Source organism: Bombina bombina, chromosome 3, assembly GCF_027579735.1.
Source record: "Bombina bombina isolate aBomBom1 chromosome 3, aBomBom1.pri, whole genome shotgun sequence".
In the NCBI taxonomy this organism is placed as follows: Eukaryota; Metazoa; Chordata; class Amphibia; order Anura; family Bombinatoridae; genus Bombina; species Bombina bombina.
The window spans coordinates 110617735-110642319 of NC_069501.1; the positions used below are offsets into that span (position 1 = coordinate 110617735).

At 37.6% G+C, this 24585-nt stretch overlaps 1 protein-coding gene across 1 annotated transcript in view; it reads right to left on the reverse strand.

Moving 5' to 3' along the window:
- Positions 1-233: 233 nt before the first annotated feature.
- ITSN1 (intersectin 1) overlaps positions 234-24585 on the reverse strand; it is a 598457-nt gene continuing 574105 nt past the window's right edge. The window contains exon 23 of the mRNA XM_053705169.1: positions 234-3997. Within this exon, the coding sequence (XP_053561144.1) occupies positions 3849-3997 (149 nt within the window). The 3' untranslated portion in view covers positions 234-3848. The remainder of the gene's footprint in view (positions 3998-24585) is intronic.

Below are 24585 nucleotides of genomic sequence, written 5' to 3' on the forward strand. Positions count from 1 at the left end.
TTTCTGCACCAAATACCTTTATTCGTTTAAAACATTCAACTAATCCAATGTGAAACAAGTTCGTCCCGTCATGTTTACTAACAGCTATTTAATATTGGACAAGTACCAATACATATCTTTTCAAAGCTGCATCTTACAGGTCATGTATTTGTGCAGGAGTGAAAAATGCAAATGATGATAACACTTGTAAAAACACAAACTTAGGGTCAAATAAAAACTCTCACACACATATATTTCACTAATATATTTAATAAACGTTTATTTCCCACGAAAACAACATAAAATTCATACACACCACAGAATAGGCAATAAAATGTCTTGATATGTCAGAAAGTTAGACAAGGGCCTTAAAGTTGCAGTGCATCTTACTTGCAAACTTACTGCAGGCGGTATATCATATGTTGGGCAAATGCACACACTATCCAATTGATTCTCTAAAGTAATAGTTAAGTGACTACCAAAGAGTTTTTATCTATCTTGTTTGGACAAGGACTGCAGTATATCACTCGGAAAGACAAAGAACAAGTGGAAAACTATATTACAATACTGTTCATTCAATTGGCATCAGTAGTATTATTGGGCAATTTTATTTCTAAAATGAGCAGAGCATTGGTCAAAACACTGACACCAAAACACTCAAGCTCTGTGGATTTCTATAAAAATATAGAGTAGTTTAATTGGGGACAATGGCTGCATTCTGGGCAAGAAAGTGGCACTGCAACTTTTACAATAAATCAAACATAAAAATTCTTATAGATTTTAGCCTGAAAGTGGCAAACATGCTTTATATCTAAAATAATTCCCTTTAACTCGCCCACGTTTGTTATGAATATTTCTTATTGAAGAAAAAAAAAATCATGGAAAGTGCAAAATGCAACACTGTCCCTAATAAATAAACACTAAAACATTTAAGTATGAAATGTAAACTTTGTAGTATTTGAAACCTAATATTTCAATATACATTTATATTACAGTGGTCGATAACAACGTCCCCTCTCCCATTAAATGTTAAACAATTTGTGCAATGGTTTGTAACCATCCTGAACATTTAGTAAAACACAGTCTTGCAAAGACCTACAAGTATTTAGCATTGCCACAGTGGCTTACGTACCATATTAAAACATACTATTGTCAATAAATTAAATCAAACTCTATAGCAGGATTCAGTATTCACAAAGATTTCCTGCCACAACACCGTTTTTATTTATTTAATATTAACACGTTCAGTACTAGAAAGGAACATGATATAAGGGCTTACAGAACCTTCCAGTGTTGCAAGTGTTAAGATATCAGTACAAAACATGGCCCAGAGTTTATAAAGGATAATTAGGCAGTGAACATGAAAGAGACTTTGCATATAGGTATGTTACAAAGACCAGAACTAATAGCGGTGACTAATAATAATAATTAAAACAAAGTGCATTGGTTAATACAAATAGCTCTATGGCAGTGTAATAGTTCATTGGCTTTCTGAAAAAAATTACAATGAATTTTAGTAAGGAACAAGGAGAAATGTAATACGTGTTAGCTTGTTTACAGATTATATTTTTCCGTATTAACACAATATAGCTGCAAACTTGCAGTGTTCAGTGTGTAAGATTACAACTGCAAACCTTGAAAAAAATGTCCTATAAAATACCAGCTGCCTAATATTAAAACTTTTCTTCCATGAGACACAAGTCAGATAATACAATGCATTTTATATTATCTTTGTTAAATAAAATATAGGTTATTTACTTAAAACAATATACATAAAGGATCAGTTTTTCCGAGAGCATTTCGAGCCGTACCTAAAACGTACCTTTATTAAAACCGACCCAGCGGTGGCAAAACTGAGTACCATAACGCCAGAAAACTTACAGACTGTGCAGGCTGTTTGCCCTACATTCCCTCATGTTTAATAGTTAAATAAAAAAGGTACCCTTAATAAAAAGCATTCTTAAATGTACATTCTAGTGTAAAACAAAAATGGTATATGTCTATGGAAACAAATTCACTTTCTTCACTTTGGGTATAGTCAAAGTCATACACCTGGCATGTTCCTTATCCTGCTCTTGAGTAGGATACAGCCAATGATTTGAGGATACGTACATATGCAACTCCTAAATGGCTCACCAGTTGTGTAATCTGCACTGCACCCAAGTAGGTGCCTTTGACTGTGAGTTTAACCCATATGAAGACACAGAATGGAATTAGTTTGACAAAACCACATTTTGGTTTTATACTAGAATATTCCTTTTAATTAGTACAACGATAAAGTGTTTTCAGTGTAACATTCACATTATTCTTCCAGCAAGAAATGACCATTCTTGGCAGTAAGTTGTTGTTCCTGGCTTAGTTTTATTGCCTCTGCCAAACTAATTGTAACTACAGACAATATAATCTTATAATGACAATAAAAACATTTAATCTTATAGGGCAATTAAACCAAAATAAAACATGGCGATATCCGACTCCAGTATGAACATAAAATCCGGTAGTTTCGGTTCCTTTTCTCAAAAAACTACACTTTAATATTCGCTTAAAGAAAAGGGCAACAATAACTATATTAGAAATGTATTTTCATAAAAATAACCATATGATAAAAAAATGTCATCAAAAAGCATACACATTTTAGTGTCCTGAAGTTTCCAGAGTTTCAGATTACCTCATCAGTAGTATTAATGCTACATTATGTATCAAATTCATTTACTTGTAATTGCGTAATAATAATACAAACGCTTAAAAGTTTGCTAAATTGTACCAATTTAAGAGCGTCTCTAGCAGTATTATTTTTATAATTAATCTGGGCAGAGAAAGCGCTAGTCATAGCAAATGCTTACATTTTCATACTGATTTGTTGATGCTTAATTAAAGTGAACTATGCTCAAAAATGAAATATATGAATCATAAGTTTGTAAATATTTGATATAAAGTAGATACTGTCGGGGGTAGAGGAATTTTTTTAATCTGTTAAGCAGGAAACCACAGTTGGTAACTTCTTGTATTAATTCTTTAGAATTCTGCTTCCAATATAACAAAGGCATTGTATAAATTTGTAGCTTTGAAAGTGAACATATAAAATTGAAGAAAAAAAAGGTGTGAAATGTGTGTGGAAATTATGTAAATTCACCAAAACATATCCAAATAATGAAAAGAAAGGATACTGGGGGAAAACACAACTATTATGTTATCAGGGCACAAAGCAATTTCCTTGTGTATAGGCTACATCACATTTCAGTTTTAAATAAACCATAAATCTCAAACTAATAAACCTTAAAGTGAATGAATTGTATTGTTTCTATGGCCAGTGGTGGATATGGAATGTGATCTATCTGTTCTCCTATGACTTCATTTTTAGCAAAGCAAAGTGAAGACTTCAGAGCCAACTTACAGTATAAAAAAATCATAAATGTAAATTATATTTTGTTTGGCCCATATCTTTATAAACATTGTTTTGGCCCATATCTTTAATATATTTGGTCAAATATCCTCATGTGTAGTAAAAGATATACACTTCCTAATAGTCAGTGCATACTGAGTTTTTAATAATCAAATTATTGTTTCCTTTAAAACTGCACAATGAATTAGTAATGCAGTGGTGTCTACATTATCTAAATGTTCATATCACAGCAGAGGTCACAGTTATTTGAATTCAGACAAAAAAAAACACATCCTAAAATGTAAACTGAAATCCCACATATAAAACACGAACATTTTCTTAGAAAATGGCAACTCCAATTAAAAACACATCATAGTAAAACAAAGATTCTATTTTGAAGTTACTCCCATTAAGATGAAATGCTGAGAGGACTATTGACCTATTGCACGTTGCAACAAAACAGGCTTATTTTTGTGTGCAATTCATTCTATGGTTCATCGAACAACTGCAGATCCAATCGAACAACAATTTCACCAGTTGGAACTTCATGCAAAAGGAGACACTTTGTAACTGGTCCCTTAGATCCTTGGTCTTTCTTAATGTCAGCAACACGAATTTCTGTTCGTCCCAGAAAATCTGTAAGAATTTAAGAATATGTCAAATACTTAACTACAGACTTTTTTTCCGTCTGAAAAGTTTACATTTTATATACATTCAGAACAGTGCTTTAAAAACAAAAATAATAATAAAGAAAAAAATATAAGCTTAAAACTAGCTAATCTGATCAAATAATAATTTGGGGCCCATACCACCATCCACTCATTTCAAAAGATTCCTGATAAATATTCTTAGAAACATATATAAATATTATAAATACACCATCCTCATTGCTAACTATGAGAATGCTAAATCAGTTGAGGCCAAGAAAAACATAATTTATTCTTACCTGATAAATTAATTTATTTCTTGGTAGTGAGAGTCCATGGTCATTACTCTTTGGATAACATCACCTGACCACCAGGAGGAGGCAAATACACCATACCAGAGCTATATATATATATATATATATATATATATATATATATATATATATATATATATAGATATATATATAGTTTAAGATAAGATAAGCACTCACTGGACTTCAGCCGTCTGTGTTGTAAACAATTTTATTTGTGACGTTTCGGGACAAAAAAACAGTCCCTTCCTCTGACAAACAGCAATACAAAATGACAAACTTATAAAGGTGAGTAAAACCCTCCCCTGTATTGAAAAACCAATCAGTGCAATCTGCGTGTTAGGACTGGAGAAACAAGTCTCCTAAAGACCAAAGGTCAAACAAGATGATAGGATGAGAAAGTGCAAAAATATGTGCCTATTTAATATGAGTAAATGTATGTGAAAAAAGTGTATACAAGTGTGTTTAAAAACAACGTCCTTGGTCAGCAAATAATAAATAACCTTGTAGATACATCCATGGGTGTAAATCATAATACAACGTGAGTCTCGTGTGGCATAAATCTGCATAACAAAAACAACCAATGGCATTAATCAACACAAAAACCACAACCAGATCAGCCAATCAGATAATCCGTCTATCCAATAGTCAGATGAGTCACAGCTCATCCAGCGCCACCTCCAAATTGTCCGTGACTCGCTGTGTCACTTTATCAAAAAGATTTCAACCCATCAGCTGTCATTTGCCATACTAGTGAAAGGTGTCTATATGGGACCCTTATATACCTCTACTGTGCCTAGTACGACCGCAACTAAAAAATGGATCGATCGCAGATAAACTGATTATACACAAACACCAACACAGATATAGATCAATCATGTTCAAACACAATGAGCCCATCCCCGCCATGATCGCACACCGGAGTAGCCCAAATCGCGAGATGTACCTCAACATCGTGCACAGATAGCCACTGTCCCATCCAGTGATGAGTCCGTTCCCGACGAGTGAGTTGTGTACATCGCGTGTCACCAACCAATAGGGTGCCAGTGTGGAGCCACACACCACTAAAGCACCAATCAGGCGCTTTGTTGTGAAAGTATTGGAATCATAATCCACGCCCATGTTATCGTTAGCTCTGTGCAGTAAACAGCCCAATCTCGCTATGTGGAAGTATGGAAACCTGCTAAAGGAGACTGTCAAAAAAACGATGTATAGTAGAACAATCACACTTCAATATATATAAGAAAAACACGGAATACGATTGATCTTCAAACAGAAATTAATCTTGATGTGTAAATGACATCTTCCCCAAATTTGAGCCCCACCGGAGCCACTTGTGTACTAGAATGTAGGATGTGTAACACTGGTAGTTCATTACATAAGGCTATCCATATGAAGTTATAACATAACAAAATCATAAAATCCTCAGTAGACCATTAGTCCCCCTTGGTGCGTGAATACCACCAAAGCTTGTCAGTCTTAATATCAACATATTTTGTGCGCAAAAAGTAAATAGTGTAGCCAAAAGCCACAATCCAAATGTAGACAAAATAGGTTATATAAACCAAACCAGCAAAATCAGTAATGTATCCTGAAGAGTACTCCTGACTCGTAAGAACACATGAAGGTGTGTCAATATACATAATAGTAAAATCAAATCACATTGCTCCCAATGTTGCACTATCTAATAAAAATAGAAAAAAGAAAAAGAAAATTATCCTGTGTGTGGATGGATAGTTCCCATAGTGCCCAGGTCAAAACTGTGATCCTGGACATTTCCAATTTTTTTTTTATAATTATCTCACAGACCACTGTGATATCAACCTTAATTAATTCTGTATACAGACATATGCCCCCGCCTCCAAACACTATATGGACACCAACATGGCTATTGCTGGCCAAGGAACGTAGTGAAAAAAGTTAAAATTAATAATTAACATCTTGTGTTAAAAATCCGCACTTGTTAGATTATTGTAATTCTAAGAGGAAAATAGTGTTAATACAAGGAGTTATCACCATAGTAATAGATCTAAATATGTAAGGAAATAAGTACATACTTCAGGTATCACTATAGGAATGTCTCAAGATCTTATCACAAAAACAACAATAAAAATAAATATAAAAATAAAAATTAAGATAAACTGAAATAAGAGACCCTGAAGACCAAACAAGAACGAAACAGGATCGGGCCCATCATCGATATAGCCCCTATAGGACTCATGGACTCTCATTAGTATATGTGGATCAATGAACTCTAATTACTGCAGATGGATCAATGAACTCTCATTTAAAGATAGCATTGCCATCCTGTATGGACGTTGAGACCCCTTGGTTGTAATGTCCCCAATTGGAATATCCATCTGGCTTCTTTTCTTAGGAGGATCGTCGCCCTGTCACCTCCTCTGTTCAATTTCGGAACATGGTCAATTATCCGAAATCGCATGTCAGTCACTGTGTGCCCAGCTTCTAAGAAGTGACGAGCCACCGGTTGGTCTGATTTACCATTATTGATTGCTGATCTGATGCTATACCGGTGATTTGCCATCCTAGTCCTGGCATCATCTGTCGTCTTCCCGGTATAGTATTTGCCACATGGACAATTCAGGAGATATACGATGTGTGTGGTGGTACAGGTCACAACATGTTTAATTTTGTATTTCTTCCTGCGTTCTGGGTGTTGAAAGTATGTCCCAGTGATCATCGCGTTGCAGGTGACACACCCTAGGCATCTGTAGCACCCTGTTTTCTTGCTGAGCCAGGTTGATTGTGTGGTATCTGCTACGTCCGTCTTCATAAGGAGATCTCTAAGGCTCCGGCCTCTGCTATAGCCAATCCGTGGCGCCTTCCATCTCGTAAAGGGTAGATTATGGTCAGCCTCCAATAATTTCCACTCTTCCTTCAGAGACTGAGTAATCAGGTTCTTGTCAGGTGTGTAGGTGGTTACAAAAGTCATTTGTGGTGACTTAGGATTTTCCAGAGTTTCTTCTTGTAGGCAAAGTAGTGAGTGTGCACATCTCTGTTAGCACCTTCTGACTGTATCCCCTTTCTCTGAATCTCTGTGTCATCTCTTCAAGCTGTGTTAGGCACTTTTCATCTTCTGTGTTGTTTCTTATTACTTGCTGGTATTGTGCTTTTGGGATGTTTTTGATTAGACTGGGTTGGTGGCAACTGCGGGCATGTAGAATTGAGTTTCGGTCTGTTGTCTTCCTATATAGGGTGGTTCCCAATTTAGTACCGTTCTTAAAAACTCTAACGTCTAAGTAATCAACAACATCACTGTTAATAGTATGGCTGAATCTGATTGTGCTGTCAATCTCATTCAAGGTCTGAACCCATGCATTTAGTGTATCTGGGCCATCTTGCCATATCAGAAACAAGTCATCAATATAGCGGCAGTAATATTTTATTTCTTGTTTTTCAAATATCTTCAATGTATTCACCTCATAATCAGCCATAAAGAGATTGGCTAGTGATGGGGCCACATTGGACCCCATCGCCGTACCAGAGGTTTGCAGATAGTAGATCTTGTCAAATCGAAAGTAATTTTCAGAAAGGCAGATGTCCAAAAGTTTAATCAATACCTCCTCAGAGGGGCCAATGTATGGTGCTCGTCTTAAACACTTGGCCACTGCTGCTATATCTGATGTATGTGGTATAACCGTATATAAGCTTGAAACATCAAGTGTGGCCAAAATGTCAGTTGGTTTTATGTCTGTGATTTGTAATAAATGAGACATAAAATCTGTAGAGTCACGTATGTATGACTTTTGTTGCTTCACCCACGGTTGCAAGAAAGAGTCCACATATTCTGCCAGTGGCTGAAGCAGAGAACCCCTGGCAGACACAATCGGCCTACCGGGGGGTTTTTGTATGTCCTTATGTACCTTGGGGAGTGTATACAATATGGGAACCACTGGAAAGTCCCGTTTCAGAAAACTGTAGTGGTTCTGTGTGATCTGACCCACAGTTAGCCATTGCTGTAAAGTGGCATCGATTTTCTTTTTGAGTAATATGGTGGGATCACTAGGGAGAGGTTGATATGTGTTTGTATCAGATAGTTGTCTTAAGATTTCTGCCTTGTAATCCGTAGTGTTCATGACAACTATAACCCCGCCTTTGTCGGCGGGGCGTATGACGATGGAAGAGTCATTCTGTAGTGAACCAATGGCCAGTCTTTCCTCTTTAGTCAAATTGTCGGACCAACGTCGAGCAGGTCTTTTAGGTATCTGTTCCACTAGAAAATCAGTGACAGTCTGGATGGTGGCATTATTAGAATGTGAGTCAAACCGCCCTTTTGGTTTGAATCTATCTGTATCATCATTTCCAGTACCAAAGTATTCCTTTAGTCTGAGATTTCTCCCAAATTTTTGAATATCTATATATAGATCAAAATCATCTTTCTTGGTAACTGGTATAAATGATAGTCCTTTGTTTAGCAAGCTCATCTCGGCCTCATTTAGTATACGATTGCTGATGTTAAAAACCATGTTTGGTTATTTATTATTTGCTGACCAAGGACGTTGTTTTTAAACACACTTGTATACACTTTTTTCACATACATTTACTCATATTAAATAGGCACATATTTTTGCACTTTCTCATCCTATCATCTTGTTTGACCTTTGGTCTTTAGCCTATCAGGAGACTTGTTTCTCCAGTCCTAACACGCAGATTGCACTGATTGGTTTTTCAACACAGGGGAGGGTTTTACTCACCTTTATAAGTTTGTCATTTTGTATTGCTGTTTGTCAGAGGAAGGGACTGTTTTTTTGTCCCGAAACGTCACAAATAAAATTGTTTACAACACAGACGGCTGAAGTCCAGTGAGTGCTTATCTTATCTTAAACTGTTGAAATACCTTTACAGCACCCTGGCGGTTGGTGACAGATGGTGAGAGTGCACACACCAACAACTATTATATATATATATATATATATATATATATATACACATATATATATATATATATATATATATATATATATATATATATATATATATCCCTCCTTTTTACCCTTCTCTCCCAGTAGTATCTAAAGCCAAGGAAGGAAGAAGGTAAGAAAGAAAGTAGGGTAAAGAGGTGCAAACTAGGACTGCCGCCACCATGTACTATATTGTTTGGATGGATTTGTGGACTCTCTCTACTAAGAAAGAAATTAATTTATCAGGTAAGAATAAATTATGTTTTCTTTCTAATGGTAGTGAGAGTCTACGATCCTTACTCTTGGGAACCAATACCCAAAGCTGAGAAGTCCACAAGATTAATGGGTGGGAAAAAAGCAAAGGTCAATCGAGCACTCTCCGGGATAGCCAGGAACTCAGGTGAGCCACTGCCAAGCTCACAGTATTCATCCAAAAAAACAGCAAATCAAGTTCCTTTAGCTTGATAAAAATCCCTTTATTTGACAGACATGGGGATCAAAGTCTTAACACACACAATGTTTCGGGGTGTTCCCCTTAATCATGTGATACATACTAACATAGCCCTACCTCATTTTATAATCACTTCAATTAATGATGTCATCGTTTAATTAGGTTTAACACCTTTCCATCAAACATTTTGAGATAGACACAGTACAGCATAATCCTCACTATCTCATGACAGAGGCCTCATATATATAAATCTACAAAGTATAACATCACGTATTAATAAAAAACTGACCAATCAATTTCCCTGTTTAACCCATTAGGTTCCATGGAATATCCAAAAGACCTCAATTGCGGTTTCAGGTGATTGAGAGTGTCAATGTACCTAGACGAGGAGGTTCTAGAGAAAAATTATTAAAACAGCGTATCATTTGGATATTCAAATTAAATACCATGGAACCTAATGGGTTAAACAGGGAAATTGATTGGTCAGTTTTTTATTAATATGTGATGATGTAGATTTATATTTATGAGGCCTCTGACATGAGATAGTGGGGATTATGCTGTACTGTGTCTATCTCAAAATGTTTTTAGTACATTACTGATGACGTATATATTTAGTTAGTGTAGTTTTGTTTTTAAATTGTTACATTTATCTATACTTAATTGCCCTCTAATGGTTAAAAAACAAATTAAATGTATTAGATATTCATTCAAATGTTGATGAAAAGGTGTTAAACCTAATTAAATGATGACATCATTAATTGAAGTGATTATAAAAGGAGGTAGGGCCATGTCAGTATGTATCACATGATTAAGGGGAACACCCCAAAACATTGTGTATGTTAAGACTCTGTGGAACTTGACAGATCACTCCCATAACTAGGAGGTCTTGCACACAGCGTAAGAATGCCTCTTTCTTTATCTGGTTTACAGATAATCTCGAAAGGTGAAATCTCCCTTGAGGAGGGGAAGCTTTGAAGTCCAGAAGATATCCCTGAGATATGATCTCCAACGCCCAGGGATCCTGAACATCTCTTGCCCATGCCTGGGCGAAGAGAGAAAATCTGCCCCCTACTAGATCCGTTACCGGATAGGGGGCCGTTCCTTCATGCTGTCTTAGAGGCAGCAGCAGGCTTTATGGCCTGCTTGCCTTTGTTCCAGGACTGGTTAGGTTTCAAGCCCGGCATGGATTGAGCAAAAGTTCCCTCTTGTTTTGTAGCAGAGGAAGTTGATGCTGCACCTGCCTTGAAATTTCGAAAGGCACGAAAATTAGACTGTTTGGCCTTTGATTTGGCCCTGTCCTGAGGAAGGGTATGACCCTTACCTCCAGTAATGTCAGCAATAATTTCCTTCAAACCAGGCCCGAATAGGGTCTGCCCCTTGAAGGGAATGTTAAGTAATTTAGACTTTGAAGTCACGTCAGCTGACCAAGATTTAAGCGATAGCGCCCTACACGCCTGGATGGCGAATCCAGAATTCTTAGCCGTTAGTTTAGTCAAATGAACAATGGCATCAGAAACAAAAGAATTAGCTAGCTTAAGTGTTCTAAGCTTGTTAAGTATTTCAGTCAATGGAGTAGCTGTCTGAAAGGCCTCTTCCAGAGACTCAAACCAGAACGCAGCAGCAGCAGTGACAGGCGCAATGCATGCAAGGGGCTGCAGGATAAAACCTTGTTGAATAAACATTTTCTTAAGGTAAACTTCTAATTTTTTATCCATTGGATCTGAAAAAGCACAACTGTCCTCGACAGGGATAGTGGTACGCTTTGATAAAGTAGAAACTGCTCCCTCCACCTTAGGAACCGTCTGCCATAAGTCCCGTGTGGTGGCGTCTATTGGAAACATTTTTCTAAAAATAGCAGGGGGGGAAAACGGCACACCGGGTCTATCCCACTCCTTATTAATAATTTCTGTAAACCTTTTAGGAATTGGAAAAACATCAGTACACACCAGCACTGCATAGTATTTTTCCAGTCTACACAATTTCTCTGGCACTGCAATTGTGTCACAGTCATTCAGAGCAGCTAATACCTCCCCATAGTACACATTCTCCTATGGGGTTCCACCATGGCTTTTAAACATAATGAACAAGGAGTTTCCTCTATGTCAGACATGTTTATACAGACTAGCAATGAGACTAGCAAGCTTGGAAAACACTTTAAATCAAGTTAACAAGCAATATAAAAAAACGTTACTGTGCCTTTAAGAGAAACAAATTTTGCCAAAAATTGAAATAACAGTGAAAAAAGGCAGTTAAACTAACGAAATTTTTACAGTGTATGTAACAAGTTAGCAGAGCATTGCACCCACTTGCAAATGGATGATTAACCCCTTAATACAAAAAACAGATTAACAAAATGAAAAAAATGTTTTTAAACAGTCATAACAACTGCCACAGCTCCACTGTGGCTTTACCTTCCTCAATACAAGCCTTTTGAGCCCTTCAGAGATGTCCTATAGCATAGCATGCAGGGGACTGCTGAGGGAAGCTGAATGTCTCTGTCTGTAATTTTAACTGCGCAAAAAAGCGCTAAAATAGGCCCCTCCCACTCATATTACAACAGTGGAAAGCCTCAGGAAACTGTTTCTAGGCAAAAATCAAGCCAGCCATGTGGAAAAAACTAGGCCCCAATAAGTTTTATCACCAAAGCATATATAAAAACGATTAAACATGCCAGCAAACGTTTTATATTGCACATTAATCAGAGTATATACCTCTGATAGCAAGCCTGATACTAGTCGCTATTAAATCACTGTATTTAGGCTTAACTTACATTAATCCGGTATCAGCAGCATTTTCTAGCAATTCCATCCCTAGAAAAACTTAAACTGCACATACCTTATTGCAGGATACCTGCACGCTATTCTCCCTCTGAAGTTACCTCACTCCTCAGACATATGTGAGAACAGCAGTGGATCTTAGTTACTTCTGCTAAGATCATAAAAAACGCAGGCAGATTCTTCTTCTAAATGCTGCCTGAGATAAAATAGTACAACTCCGGTACCATTTAAAAACAATAAACTCTTGATTGAAGAAAAAACTAACTATATTACACCACTTTCCTCTTACTACCTCCAGCTATGTTGAGAGTTGCAAGAGAATGACTGGGTATGGCAGTTAGGGGAGGAGCTATATAGCAGCTCTGCTGTGGGTGATCCTCTTGCAACTTCCTGTTGGGAAGGAGAATATCCAACAAGTAATGGATGATCCGTGGACTGGATACACCTTACAAGAGAAATTTAAACCTCTTTTAAAAAAAGAAATATGTTCAAATTTTAAACAAATAAACATAATTTATGTAATAACTTACCTGATAAATTCATTTCTTTCATATTAGCAAGAGTCCATGAGCTAGTGACGTATGGGATATACATTCCTACCAGGAGGGGCAAAGTTTCCCAAACCTCAAAATGCCTATAAATACACCCCTCACCACACCCACAAATCAGTTTAACGAATAGCCAAGAAGTGGGGTGATAAAAAAGTGCGAAAGCATATAAAATAAGGAATTTGAATAGTTGTGCTTTATACAAAAAAATCATAACCACCAAAAAGGGTGGGCCTCATGGACTCTTGCTAATATGAAAGAAATGAATTTATCAGGTAAGTTCTTACATAAATTATGTTTTCTTTCATGTAATTAGCAAGAGTCCATGAGCTAGTGACGTATGGGATAATGACTACCCAAGATGTGGATCTTTCCACGCAAGAGTCACTAGAGTGGGAGGGATAAAATAAAGACAGCCAATTCGTGCTGAAAATAATCCACACCCAAAATAAAGTTTAATGAAAATATAAGCAGAAGATTCAAACTGAAACCGCTGCCTGAAGTACTTTTCTACCAAAAACTGCTTCAGAAGAAGAAAACACATCAAAATGGTAGAATTTAGTAAAAGTATGCAAAGAGGACCAAGTTGCTGCTTTGCAAATCTGATCAACCGAAGCCTCATTCCTAAACGCCCAGGAAGTAGAAACTGACCTAGTAGAATGAGCTGTAATCCTTTGAGGCGGAGTTTTACCCGACTCGACATAAGCATGGTGAATTAAGGATTTCAACCAAGATGCCAAAGAAATGGCAGAAGCTTTCTGACCTTTCCTAGAACCGGAAAAGATGACAAATAGACTAGAAGTCTTACGGAAAGACTTAGTAGCCTCAACATAATATTTCAAAGCTCTAACAACATCCAAAGAATGCAACGATTTCTCCTTAGAATTCTTAGGATTAGGACATAATGAAGGAACCACAATTTCTCTACTAATATTGTTGGAATTCACAACCTTAGGTAAAAATTCAAAAGAAGTTCGCAACACTGCCTTATCCTGATGAAAAATCAGAAAAGGAGACTCACAAGAAAGAGCAGATAATTCAGAGACTCTTCTGGCAGAAGAGATGGCCAAAAGGAACAAAACTTTCCAAGAAAGTAATTTAATGTCCAATGAATGCATGGGTTCAAAAGGAGGAGCTTGAAGAGCCCTCAGAACCAAATTCAAACTCCAAGGAGGAGAAATTGACTTAATGACAGGTTTTATACGAACCAAAGCTTGTACAAAACAATGAATATCAGGAAGATTAGCAATCTTTCTGTGAAAAAGAACAGAAAGAGCAGAGATTTGTCCTTTCAAGGAACTTGCGGACAAACCTTTGTCTAAACCATCCTGAAGAAACTGTAAAATTCTCGGAATTCTAAAAGAATGCCAGGAAAAATGATGAGAAAGACACCAAGAAATATAAGTCTTCCAGACTCTATAATATATCTCTCTAGATACAGATTTACGAGCCTGTAACATAGTATTAATCACAGAGTCAGAGAAACCTCTATGACCAAGAATCAAGCGTTCAATCTCCATACCTTTAAATTTAAGGTTTTGAGATCCTGATGGAAGAAAGGACCTTGTGACAGAAGGTCTGGTCTTAACGGAAGAGTCCACGGCTGGCAAGAGGCCATCCGGACAAGATCCGCATACCAAAACCTGTGAGGCCATGCTGGAGCTACCAGCAGAACAACGAGCATTCCTTCAGAATCTTGGAGATTACTCTTGGAAGAAGAACTAGAGGCGGAAAGATATAGGCAGGATGATACTTCCAAGGAAGTGATAATGCATCCACTGCCTCCGCCTGAGGATCCCGGGATCTGGACAGATACCTGGGAAGTTTCTTGTTTAGATGAGAAGCCATCAGATCTATTTCTGGGAGTTCCCACATTTGAACAATCTGAAGAAATACCTCTGGGTGAAGAGACCATTCGCCCGGATGCAACGTTTGGCGACTGAGATAATCCGCTTCCCAATTGTCTATACCTGGGATATGAACCGCAGAGATTAGACAGGAGCTGGATTCCGCCCAAACCAGAATTCGAGATACTTCTTTCATAGCCAGAGGACTGTGAGTCCCTCCTTGATGATTGATGTATGCCACAGTTGTGACATTGTCTGTCTGAAAACAAATGAACGACTCTCTCTTCAGAAGAGGCCAAGACTGAAGAGCTCTGAAAATTGCACAGAGTTCCAAAATATTGATCGGTAATCTCACCTCCTGAGATTCCCTAACCCCTTGTGCCGTCAGAGACCCCCACACAGCTCCCCAACCTGTAAGACTTGCATCTGTTGAGATTATAGTCCAGGTCGGAGGAACAAAAGAAGCCCCCTGAATTAAACGATGGTGATCTGTCCACCACGTTAGAGAATGTCGGACAATCGGTTTTAAAGATATTAATTGAGATATCTTTGTGTAATCCCTGTACCATTGGTTCAGCATACAGAGCTGAAGAGGTCGCATGTGAAAACGAGCAAAGGGGATCGCGTCCGATGCAGCAGTCATAAGACCTAGAATTTCCATGCATAAGGCTACCGAAGGGAATGATTGTGACTGAAGGTTTCGACAAGCTGAAATCAATTTTAGACGTCTCTTGTCTGTCAAAGATAGAGTCATGGACACTGAATCTATCTGAAACCCTAAAAAGGTTACCTTTGTCTGAGGAATTGTGATATACCTTTAAGGTATATCCCGCCTACCTTTCCTCCACCCTATATCAGGCACACCTGAACCATCATTCATTGCCTGAAAATTGTTTTCCCTTTGCAGCTTATTTGACCGCATCCCTATTGCTGTGGTTCTACTCTGAAAATTCCTAACTTGCTTTAATTTCTTTCTCTCTATACAGGAGTAGTAAGTTAGAATCTTTTGTTGCACATTTTACTTTCAAAGTATTTACTCATTCTTCCGGAATTCTAATTTAACAAACAAACTGAATCAAGGAGCACCGGAACTACTTGCAGCGTCTGGAAGCCGCACTCTCACTGAAGCTATTTACCGGTCACAGAGGTAAAACCGCTCCCTTCAAACTTAAGGTAATATTTAATCCATTTACAAAGGATTGTTCTTACGTTGTTACTCTCTGGAAACCATCCGCATTACCTTGCTGAATCTTCCGGTTATTACCATAGCCTGTCTGTGATGTATATATTTTATGAATGAGTGTGTGAGTGCGTGAAGCCATATCTGAACATTGCTACAACAAGAATCAATTACTGACGCTTTCACAAAGTGTATCAAAATACTTATTTCTTTTATCATTTACTCAGAACTGTTTGATTTATGTTCCTTACTTATATTGCAACAATTGTTTCTACCTATTCCTTGCCTCTATTTGGCATCTATGAAGTTTTCTACCAGTAAAAGTCTCACCAGTGATCTAACAGGTAGTTCAAATCATACTGCCTGTTTTATTCATTAAAAGAGCAACAAACCCTTAATTCAATAACACTGCAAAAGTTCCTGCATAAAACAGGACATCACAGGAATCAAAGAACTTTTTAGTGAATTGATCCTCCAACCATGATCTTGAAGAAACAACACAAGTCGATTCGTATGAGATTCTGCTAAATGTGAAGACTGAGCAAGTACCAAGATATCGTCCAAATAAGGAAATACCACAATACCCTGTTCTCTGATTACAGACAGAAGGGCACCGAGAACCTTTGTAAAAATTCTTGGAGCTGTAGCTAGGCCAAACGGCAGAGCCACAAACTGGTAATGCTTGTCCAGAAAAGAGAATCTCAGGAACTGATAGTGAGCTGGATGAATCGGAATATGCAGATATGCATCCTGTAAATCTATTATAGACATATAATGCCCTTGCTGAACAAAAGGCAATATAGTCCTTACAGTTACCATTTTGAATGTTGGTATCCTTACATAACGATTCAATATTTTTAGATCCAGAACTGGTCTGAAGGAATTCTCCTTCTTGGGTACAATGAAGAGATTCGAATAAAACCCCAGCTTCTGTTCCAAAACTGGAACTAGCATAATTACTCCAGCCAACTCTAGATCTGAAACACATTTCAGAAATGCTTGAGCTTTACTGGGTTTACTAGGACACGGGAAAGAAAAAATCTCTTTGCAGGAGGTCTTATCTTGAAACCAATTCTGTACCCTTCTGAAACAATGTTCTGAATCCAAAGATTGTGAACAGAATTGATCCAAATTTCTTTGAAAAAACGTAATCTGCCCCCTACCAGCTGAGCTGGAATGAGGGCCGCACCTTCATGTGGACTTAGAAGCTGGCTTTGCTTTTCTAGAAGGCTTGGATTTATTCCAGACTGGAGATGGTTTCCAAGCTGAAACTGCTCCTGAGGAAGAAGGATCAGGCTTTTGTTCTTTGTTGAAACGAAAGGAACGAAAACGATTATTAGCCCTGTTTTTACCTTTAGATTTTTATCCTGTGGTAAAAAAGTTCCTTTCCCACCAGTAACAGTTGAGATAATAGAATCCAACTGAGAACCAAATAATTTATTACCCTGGAAAGAAAGGGAAAGTAGAGTTGATTTAGAAGACATATCAGCATTCCAAGTTTTAAGCCATAAAGCTCTTCTAGCTAAAATAGCTAGAGACATAAACCTGACATCAACTCTGATAATATCAAAAATGGCATCACAGATAAAATTATTAGCATGTTGAAGAAGAATAATAATATTATGAGAATCATGATCTGTTACTTGTTGCGCTAAAGTTTCCAACCAAAAAGTTGAAGCTGCAGCAACATCAGCCAATGATATAGCAGGTCTAAGAAGATTACCTGAACACAGATAAGCTTTTCTTAGAAAGGATTCAATTTTCCTATCTAAAGGATCCTTAAAGGAAGTACCATCTGCCGTAGGAATAGTAGTACGTTTAGCAAGGGTAGAAATAGCCCCATCAACTTTAGGGATTTTGTCCCAAAACTCTAATCTGTCGGACGGTACAGGATATAATTGCTTAAAACGTTTAGAAGGAGTAAATGAATTACCCAAATTATTCCATTCTCTGGAAATTACTTCAGAAATAGCACCAGGAACAGGAAAAACTTCTGGAATAACCACAGGAGATCTAAAGACCTTGTCTAAACGTTTAGATTTAGTATCAAGAGGACCAGAATCCTCAATTTCTAATGCAATTAGGACTTCTTTAAGTAAAGAACGGATAAATTCCATTTTAAATAAATATGACGATTTATCAGCATCAACCTCTGAGACAGAATCCTCTGTATCAGAAGAATCATTAGAATCAGAATGATGATGTTCATTTAAAAATTCATCTGTATAAAGAGAAGTTTTAAAAGACTTTTTATGTTTACCAGAAGGAGGAATAACAGACATAGCCTTCTTAATGGATTCAGAAACAAAATCTCTTATGTTATCAGGAACACTCTGAACATTAGATGTTGATGGAACTGCAACAGGTAATGGTACTTTACTAAAGGAAATATTTTCTGCTTTAACAAGTTTGTCATGACATGTAATACAAACAACAGCTGGAGGAACAACTACCAAAAGTTTACAGCAGATACACTTAGCTTTGGTAGTTCCAGCACCAGGCAACGATTTTCCAGTAGTATCTTCTGACTCAGTTGCAACGTGGGACATCTTGCAATATGTAATAGAAAAAACAACATATAAAGCAAAATTGATCAAATTCCTTAAATGACAGTTTCAGGAATGGGAAAAAATGCCAGTGAACAAGCTTCTAGCAACCAGAAGCAACAAATAATGAGACTTAAATAAAGTGGAGACAAATTTGACGCCCACAATATTTGGCGCCTAAATGCTATTAGCCCCAAAAATGACGCCACATCCGGAACGCCAACATTTTTGGCACGAAAAACGTCAAAAATGACGCAACTTCCGGCGACACGTATGACGCCGGAAATAGAAAAAAAAATTTTGCGCCAAGAAAGTCCGCGCCAAGAATGACGCAATAAAATGAAGCATTTTCAGCCCCCGCGAGCCTAACAGCCCACAGGGAAAGTCAAATTTTAAGGTAAGATAAAAATGATATATTCAAATGCATTATCCCAAATATGAAACTGACTGTCTGAAATAAGGAAATGTTGAACATCCTGAGTCAAGGCAAATAAATGTTTGAATACATATATTTAGAACTTTATAAAAAAGTGCCCAACCATAGCTTTAGAGTGTCACAGAAAATAAGACTTACTTACCCCAGGACACTCATCTACATGTTGTAGAAAGCCAAACCAGTACTGAAACGAGAATCAGCAGAGGTAATGGTATATATAAGAGTATATCGTCGATCTGAAAAGGGAGGTAAGAGATGAATCTCTACGACCGATAACAGAGAACCCATGAAATAGACCCCGTAGAAAGAGATCATTGAATTCAAACAGGCAATACTCTCCTCACATCCCTCTGACATTCACTGCACGCTGAGAGGAAAACCGGGCTCCAACCTGCTGCGGAGCGCATATCAACGTAGAATCTAGCACAAACTTACTTCACCACCTCCATAGGAGGCAAAGTTTGTAAAACTGATTTGTGGGTGTGGTGAGTTGTGTATTTATAGGCATTTTGAGGTTTGGGAAACTTTGCCCCTCCTGGTAGGAATGTATATCCCATACGTCACTAGCTCATGGACTCTTGCTAATTACATGAAAGAAAGAAGAAATATCAGGTTAAACATCAGTTGAAAACTCCTCATCACCCAAGGAAACTTCATCATCGGAAGACAGGACAATAACATAATTTATGTAAGAACTTACCTTATAAATTCATTTCTTTCATATTGGCAAGAGTCCATGAGCTAGTGATGTATGGGATATATAATCCTACCAGGAGGGGCAAAGTTTCCCAAACCTCAAAATGCCTATAAATACACCCCCTCACCACACCCACAATTCAGTTTAATGAATAGCCAAGTAGTGGGGTGATAAAGAAAGGAGTAAAAAGCATCAACAAAGGAATTTGGAAATAATTGTTCTTTATACAAAAAAATCATAACCACCATAAAAAAGGGGTGGGCCTCATGGACTCTTGCCAATAGGAAAGAAATGAATTTATCAGGTAAGTTCTTACATAAATTATGTTTTCTTTCATGTAATTGTCCAGAGTCCATGAGCTAGTAACTATGGGATAGCAATACCCAAGATGTGGAACTCCACGCAAGAGTCACTAGAGAGGGAGGGATAAAAATAAAAACAGCCATTTTCCCCTGAAAAAATTAATCCACTACCTAAAATATAAGTTTATTATCATAAATGAAAGGAAAAAACTTAAATCATCAAAAGCAGAAGAATCAAACTGAAACAGCTGCCTGAAGAACTTTTCTACCAAAAACTGCTTCTGAAGAAGCAAAAATATCAAAATGGTAGAATTTAGTAAATGTATGCAAAGAAGACCAAGTTGCTGCTTTGCAAATCTGATTAACTGAAGCTTCATTCTTAAAAGCCCACGAAGTGGAGACTGATCTAGTAGAATGAGCTGTAATTCTCTGAGGCGGGGCTTGACCCGACTCCAAATAAGCTTGATGAATCAAAAACTTTAACCACGAAGCCAAGGAAACAGCAGAAGCCTTCTGACCTTTTCTAGAACCAGAAAATATAACAAATAGACTAGAGGTCTTCCTGAAATCTTTAGTAGCTTCAACATAATATTTCGAAGCTCTTACCACATCCAAATAATGTAAGGATCTCTCCAAAGAACTCTTAGGATTAGGACACAAGGAAGGAACAACAATTTCTCTATTAATGTTGTTAGAATTCACAACCTTAGTTAAGAATTTAAATAAAGTCCTCAAAACCGCCTTATCCTGATGAAAAATCAGAAAAGGAGATTCACAAGAGAGAGCGGATAATTCAGAAACTCTTCTAGCAGAAGAGATGGCCAAAAGAAACAACACTTTCCAAGAAAGTAGTTTAATGCCCAAAGAATGCATAGGCTCAAACGGAGGAGCCTGTAAAGCCTTCAAAACTAAATTAAGACTCCAAGGAGGAGAGATTGATTTAATGACAGGCTTGATACGAACCAAAATCCGCACAAAACAAAGAATATCAGGAAGTTTAGCAATCTTTCTGTCAAATAAAACAGAAAGAGCCGAGATTTGTCCTTTCAAGGAACTTGCAGACAAACCTTTATCCAAACCATCCTGAAGAAACTGTAAAATTCTAGGAATTCTAAAAGAATGCCAAGAGAATTTATGAGAACATGAAATGTAAGTCTTCCAAACTCGATAATAAATCTTTCTGGAAACAGATTTACGAGCCTGCAACATAGTATTAATCATTGAGCCAGAGAAACCTCTATGACTAAGCACTAAGCATTCAATTTCCATACCTTTAATGATTTGAGATCCTGATGGAAAAACGGACCATGAGTTAGAAGGTCTGGCCTTAGAGGAAGTGGCCAAGGTTGGCAACTGGACATCCGGACAAGATCCGCATACCAAAACCTGTGAGGCCATGCTGGAGCTACCAGCAGCACAAACGATTGCTCCATGATGATCTTGGAGATGACTCTTGGAAAAAGAACTAGAGGCAGGAAAATATAAGCAGATTGATAACACCAAGGAAGTGTCAATGCATCCGCTGCTTCCGCCTGAGGATCCCTGGACCTGTACAGGAACCTGGGAAGTTTTTTGTTTAGATGCGATGCCATCAGATCTATTTCTGGAAGCCCCCACATCTGAACAATTTGAGAAAACACATCTGGGTGGAGAGACCATTCTCCCGGATGTAAAGTCTGACGACTTAGGTAATCCGCATCCCAATTGTCTATACCTGGGATATGAACCGCAGAAATTAGACAGGAGCTTGATTCCGCCCAAACAAGTATCCGAGATACTTCTTTCATAGCTTGAGGACTGTGAGTCCCACCCTGATGATTGACATATGCCACAGTTGTGACATTGTCTGTCTGAAAACAAATGAACGGTTCTCTCTTCAACACAGGCCAAAATTGAAGAGCCCTGAGAATCACACAGAGTTCCAAAATATTGATTGGTAATCTCGCCTCTTGAGATTTCCAAACTCCTTGTGCTGTCAGAGATCCCCAAACAGCTCCACAACCTGAAAGACTTGCATCTGTTGTGATCACAGTCCAGGTTGGACGGACGAAAGAGGCCCCTAAAATTATACGATAGTGATCTAACCACCAAGTCAGAGAAAGTCGAACATTGGGATTTAAGGATATTAATTGTGATATCCTTGTATAATCCCTGCACCATTGGTTCAGCATACAAAGCTGGAGAGGTCTCATATGAAATCGTGCAAAGGGGATTGTGCCCGATGCTGCAGTCATGAGACCTAAAACTTCCATGCACATAGCTACTGAAGGGAATGACTGAGACTGAAGGTTCAGAGAGGCTGCAACCAATTTCAAAGGTCTTTTGTTTGTTAGAGACAAAGTCATGGACACTGAATCTATCTGGAAACCTAAAAAGGTTACCCTTGTCTGAGGAATCAAAGAACTTTTTGGTAAATTGATCCTCCAACCATGTCTTTGAAGAAACAACACTAGTTGATTCGTTTGAGAATCGCAGAACGTAAAGACTGAGCGAGTACCAAGATATCGTCCAAATAAGGAAATACTGCAATACCCCGCTCTCTGATTACAGAGAGTAGGGCACCTAGAACCTTTGAAAAGATTCTTGGAGCTGTTGCTAGGCCAAAAGGAAGAGCAACAAATTGGTAATGCTTGTCTAGAAAAGAGAATCTCAGGAACTGATAGTGATCTGGATGAATCGGAATATGAAGATATGCATCCTGTAAGTCTATTGTGGACATATAATGCCCTTGCTGAACAAAAGGCAGAATATTCCTTATAGTAACCATTTTGAATGTTGGTACTCTTACATATCGATTCAAAATCTTTAGATCCAAAACTGGTCTGAATGAATTCTCTTTCTTTGGGACAATGAATAGATTTGAATAAAACCCCAAACCCTGTCCCTGAAACGGAACTGGCATGATTACCCCTGATAACGCCAGGTCTGAAACACACTTCAGAAAAGCCTGAGACTTTACTGGGTTTACCGGAATGCGTGAGAGAAAAAATCTTCTCACAGGCGGTCTTACTCTGAATCCTATTCTGTACCTCTGAGAGACAATACTCTGAATCCAATGATTTTGGACCGAATTGATCCAAACATCTTGAAAATTTTTAATCTGCCCCCTACCAGCTGAGCTGGAATGAGGGCCGCACCTTCATGTGGACTTAGGGGCTGGTTTTGATCTCTTAAATGGCTTATATTTATTCCAATTTGAAGAAGGCTTCCAATTGGAAGCAGATTCCTTGGGGGAAGGATTAGGTTTCTGTTCCTTATTTTGTCAAAAGGAACGAAAACGGTTAAAAGCTTTAGGTTTACCCTTAGGTTTTTTATCCTGAGGCAAAAAAACTCCCTTCCCCCAGTAGCAGTTGAAATTATTGAATCCAACTGAGAACCAAATAATGTATTACCTTGGAAAGAAAGAGATAGCAATCTGGATTTAGAAGTCATATCTGCATTCCAAGATTTGAGCCACAAAGCTCTTCTAGCTAAAATAGCTAAAAACATAGATTTAACATCAATAATAATAATATAAAAAATGGCATCACAAATGAAATTATTAGCATGTTGAATCAACTTAACAATGCTAGACAAATCATGATCCAATACTTGTTGCGCTAAAGTATCCAACCAAAAAGTTGAAGCAGCTGCAACATCAGCCAAAGAAATTGCAGGCCTAAGAAGATGACCTAAATATAAATAAGCTTTCGTTAGATAAGATTCAAGTTTCCTATCTAAAGGATCTTTAAAAGAAGTACTATCTTCCGTAGGAATAGTAGTACATTTAGCAAGAGTAGAGATAGCCCCATCAACTTTGGGGATCTTTTCCTGAAACTCCAATCTAACTTCTGGCAAAGGATACAATTTTTTAAACCTTGAAGACGGAATAAAAGAAGTACCAGGCTTATTACATTCCTTAGAAATCATATCAGAAATAGCATCAGGAACTGGAAAAACCTCTGGAATAACCACAGGAGGTTTATAAACAGAATTTAAACGTTTACTAGTTTTAATATTAAGAGGACTAGTTTCCTCCATATCCAATGTAATCAACACTTCTTTTAACAAAGAACAAATATACTCCAATTTAAATAAATAAGAGGATTTATCAGTGTCAATATCTGAGGCAGGATCTTCTGAATCAGATAGATCCACATCAGAGAAGGATAATTCAGTATGATGCTGGTCATTTGAAATTTCATCAACCTTATGGGAAGTTTTAAAAGACCTTTTACGTTTATTAGAAGGCGGAATGGCAGACAAAACCTTCTGAATAGAATAAAAAATAAATTCTTTTAAATTTACAGGTATATCTTGTGCATTAGATGTTGAGGGAACAGCAACAGGTAATGAACTACTACTGATGGATACATTCTCTGCATGTAAAAGTTTATCATGACAACTATTACAAACCACAGCTGGAGGTATAATCTCCACAAGTTTACAACAAATGCACTTAGCTTTGGTAGAACTGTTATCAGGCAGCAGGGAGCCAGGATCAGATTGAGACATCTTGCAAATGTAAGAGAAAAAAACAACATATAAAGCAAAATTATCAATTTCCTTATATGGCAGTTT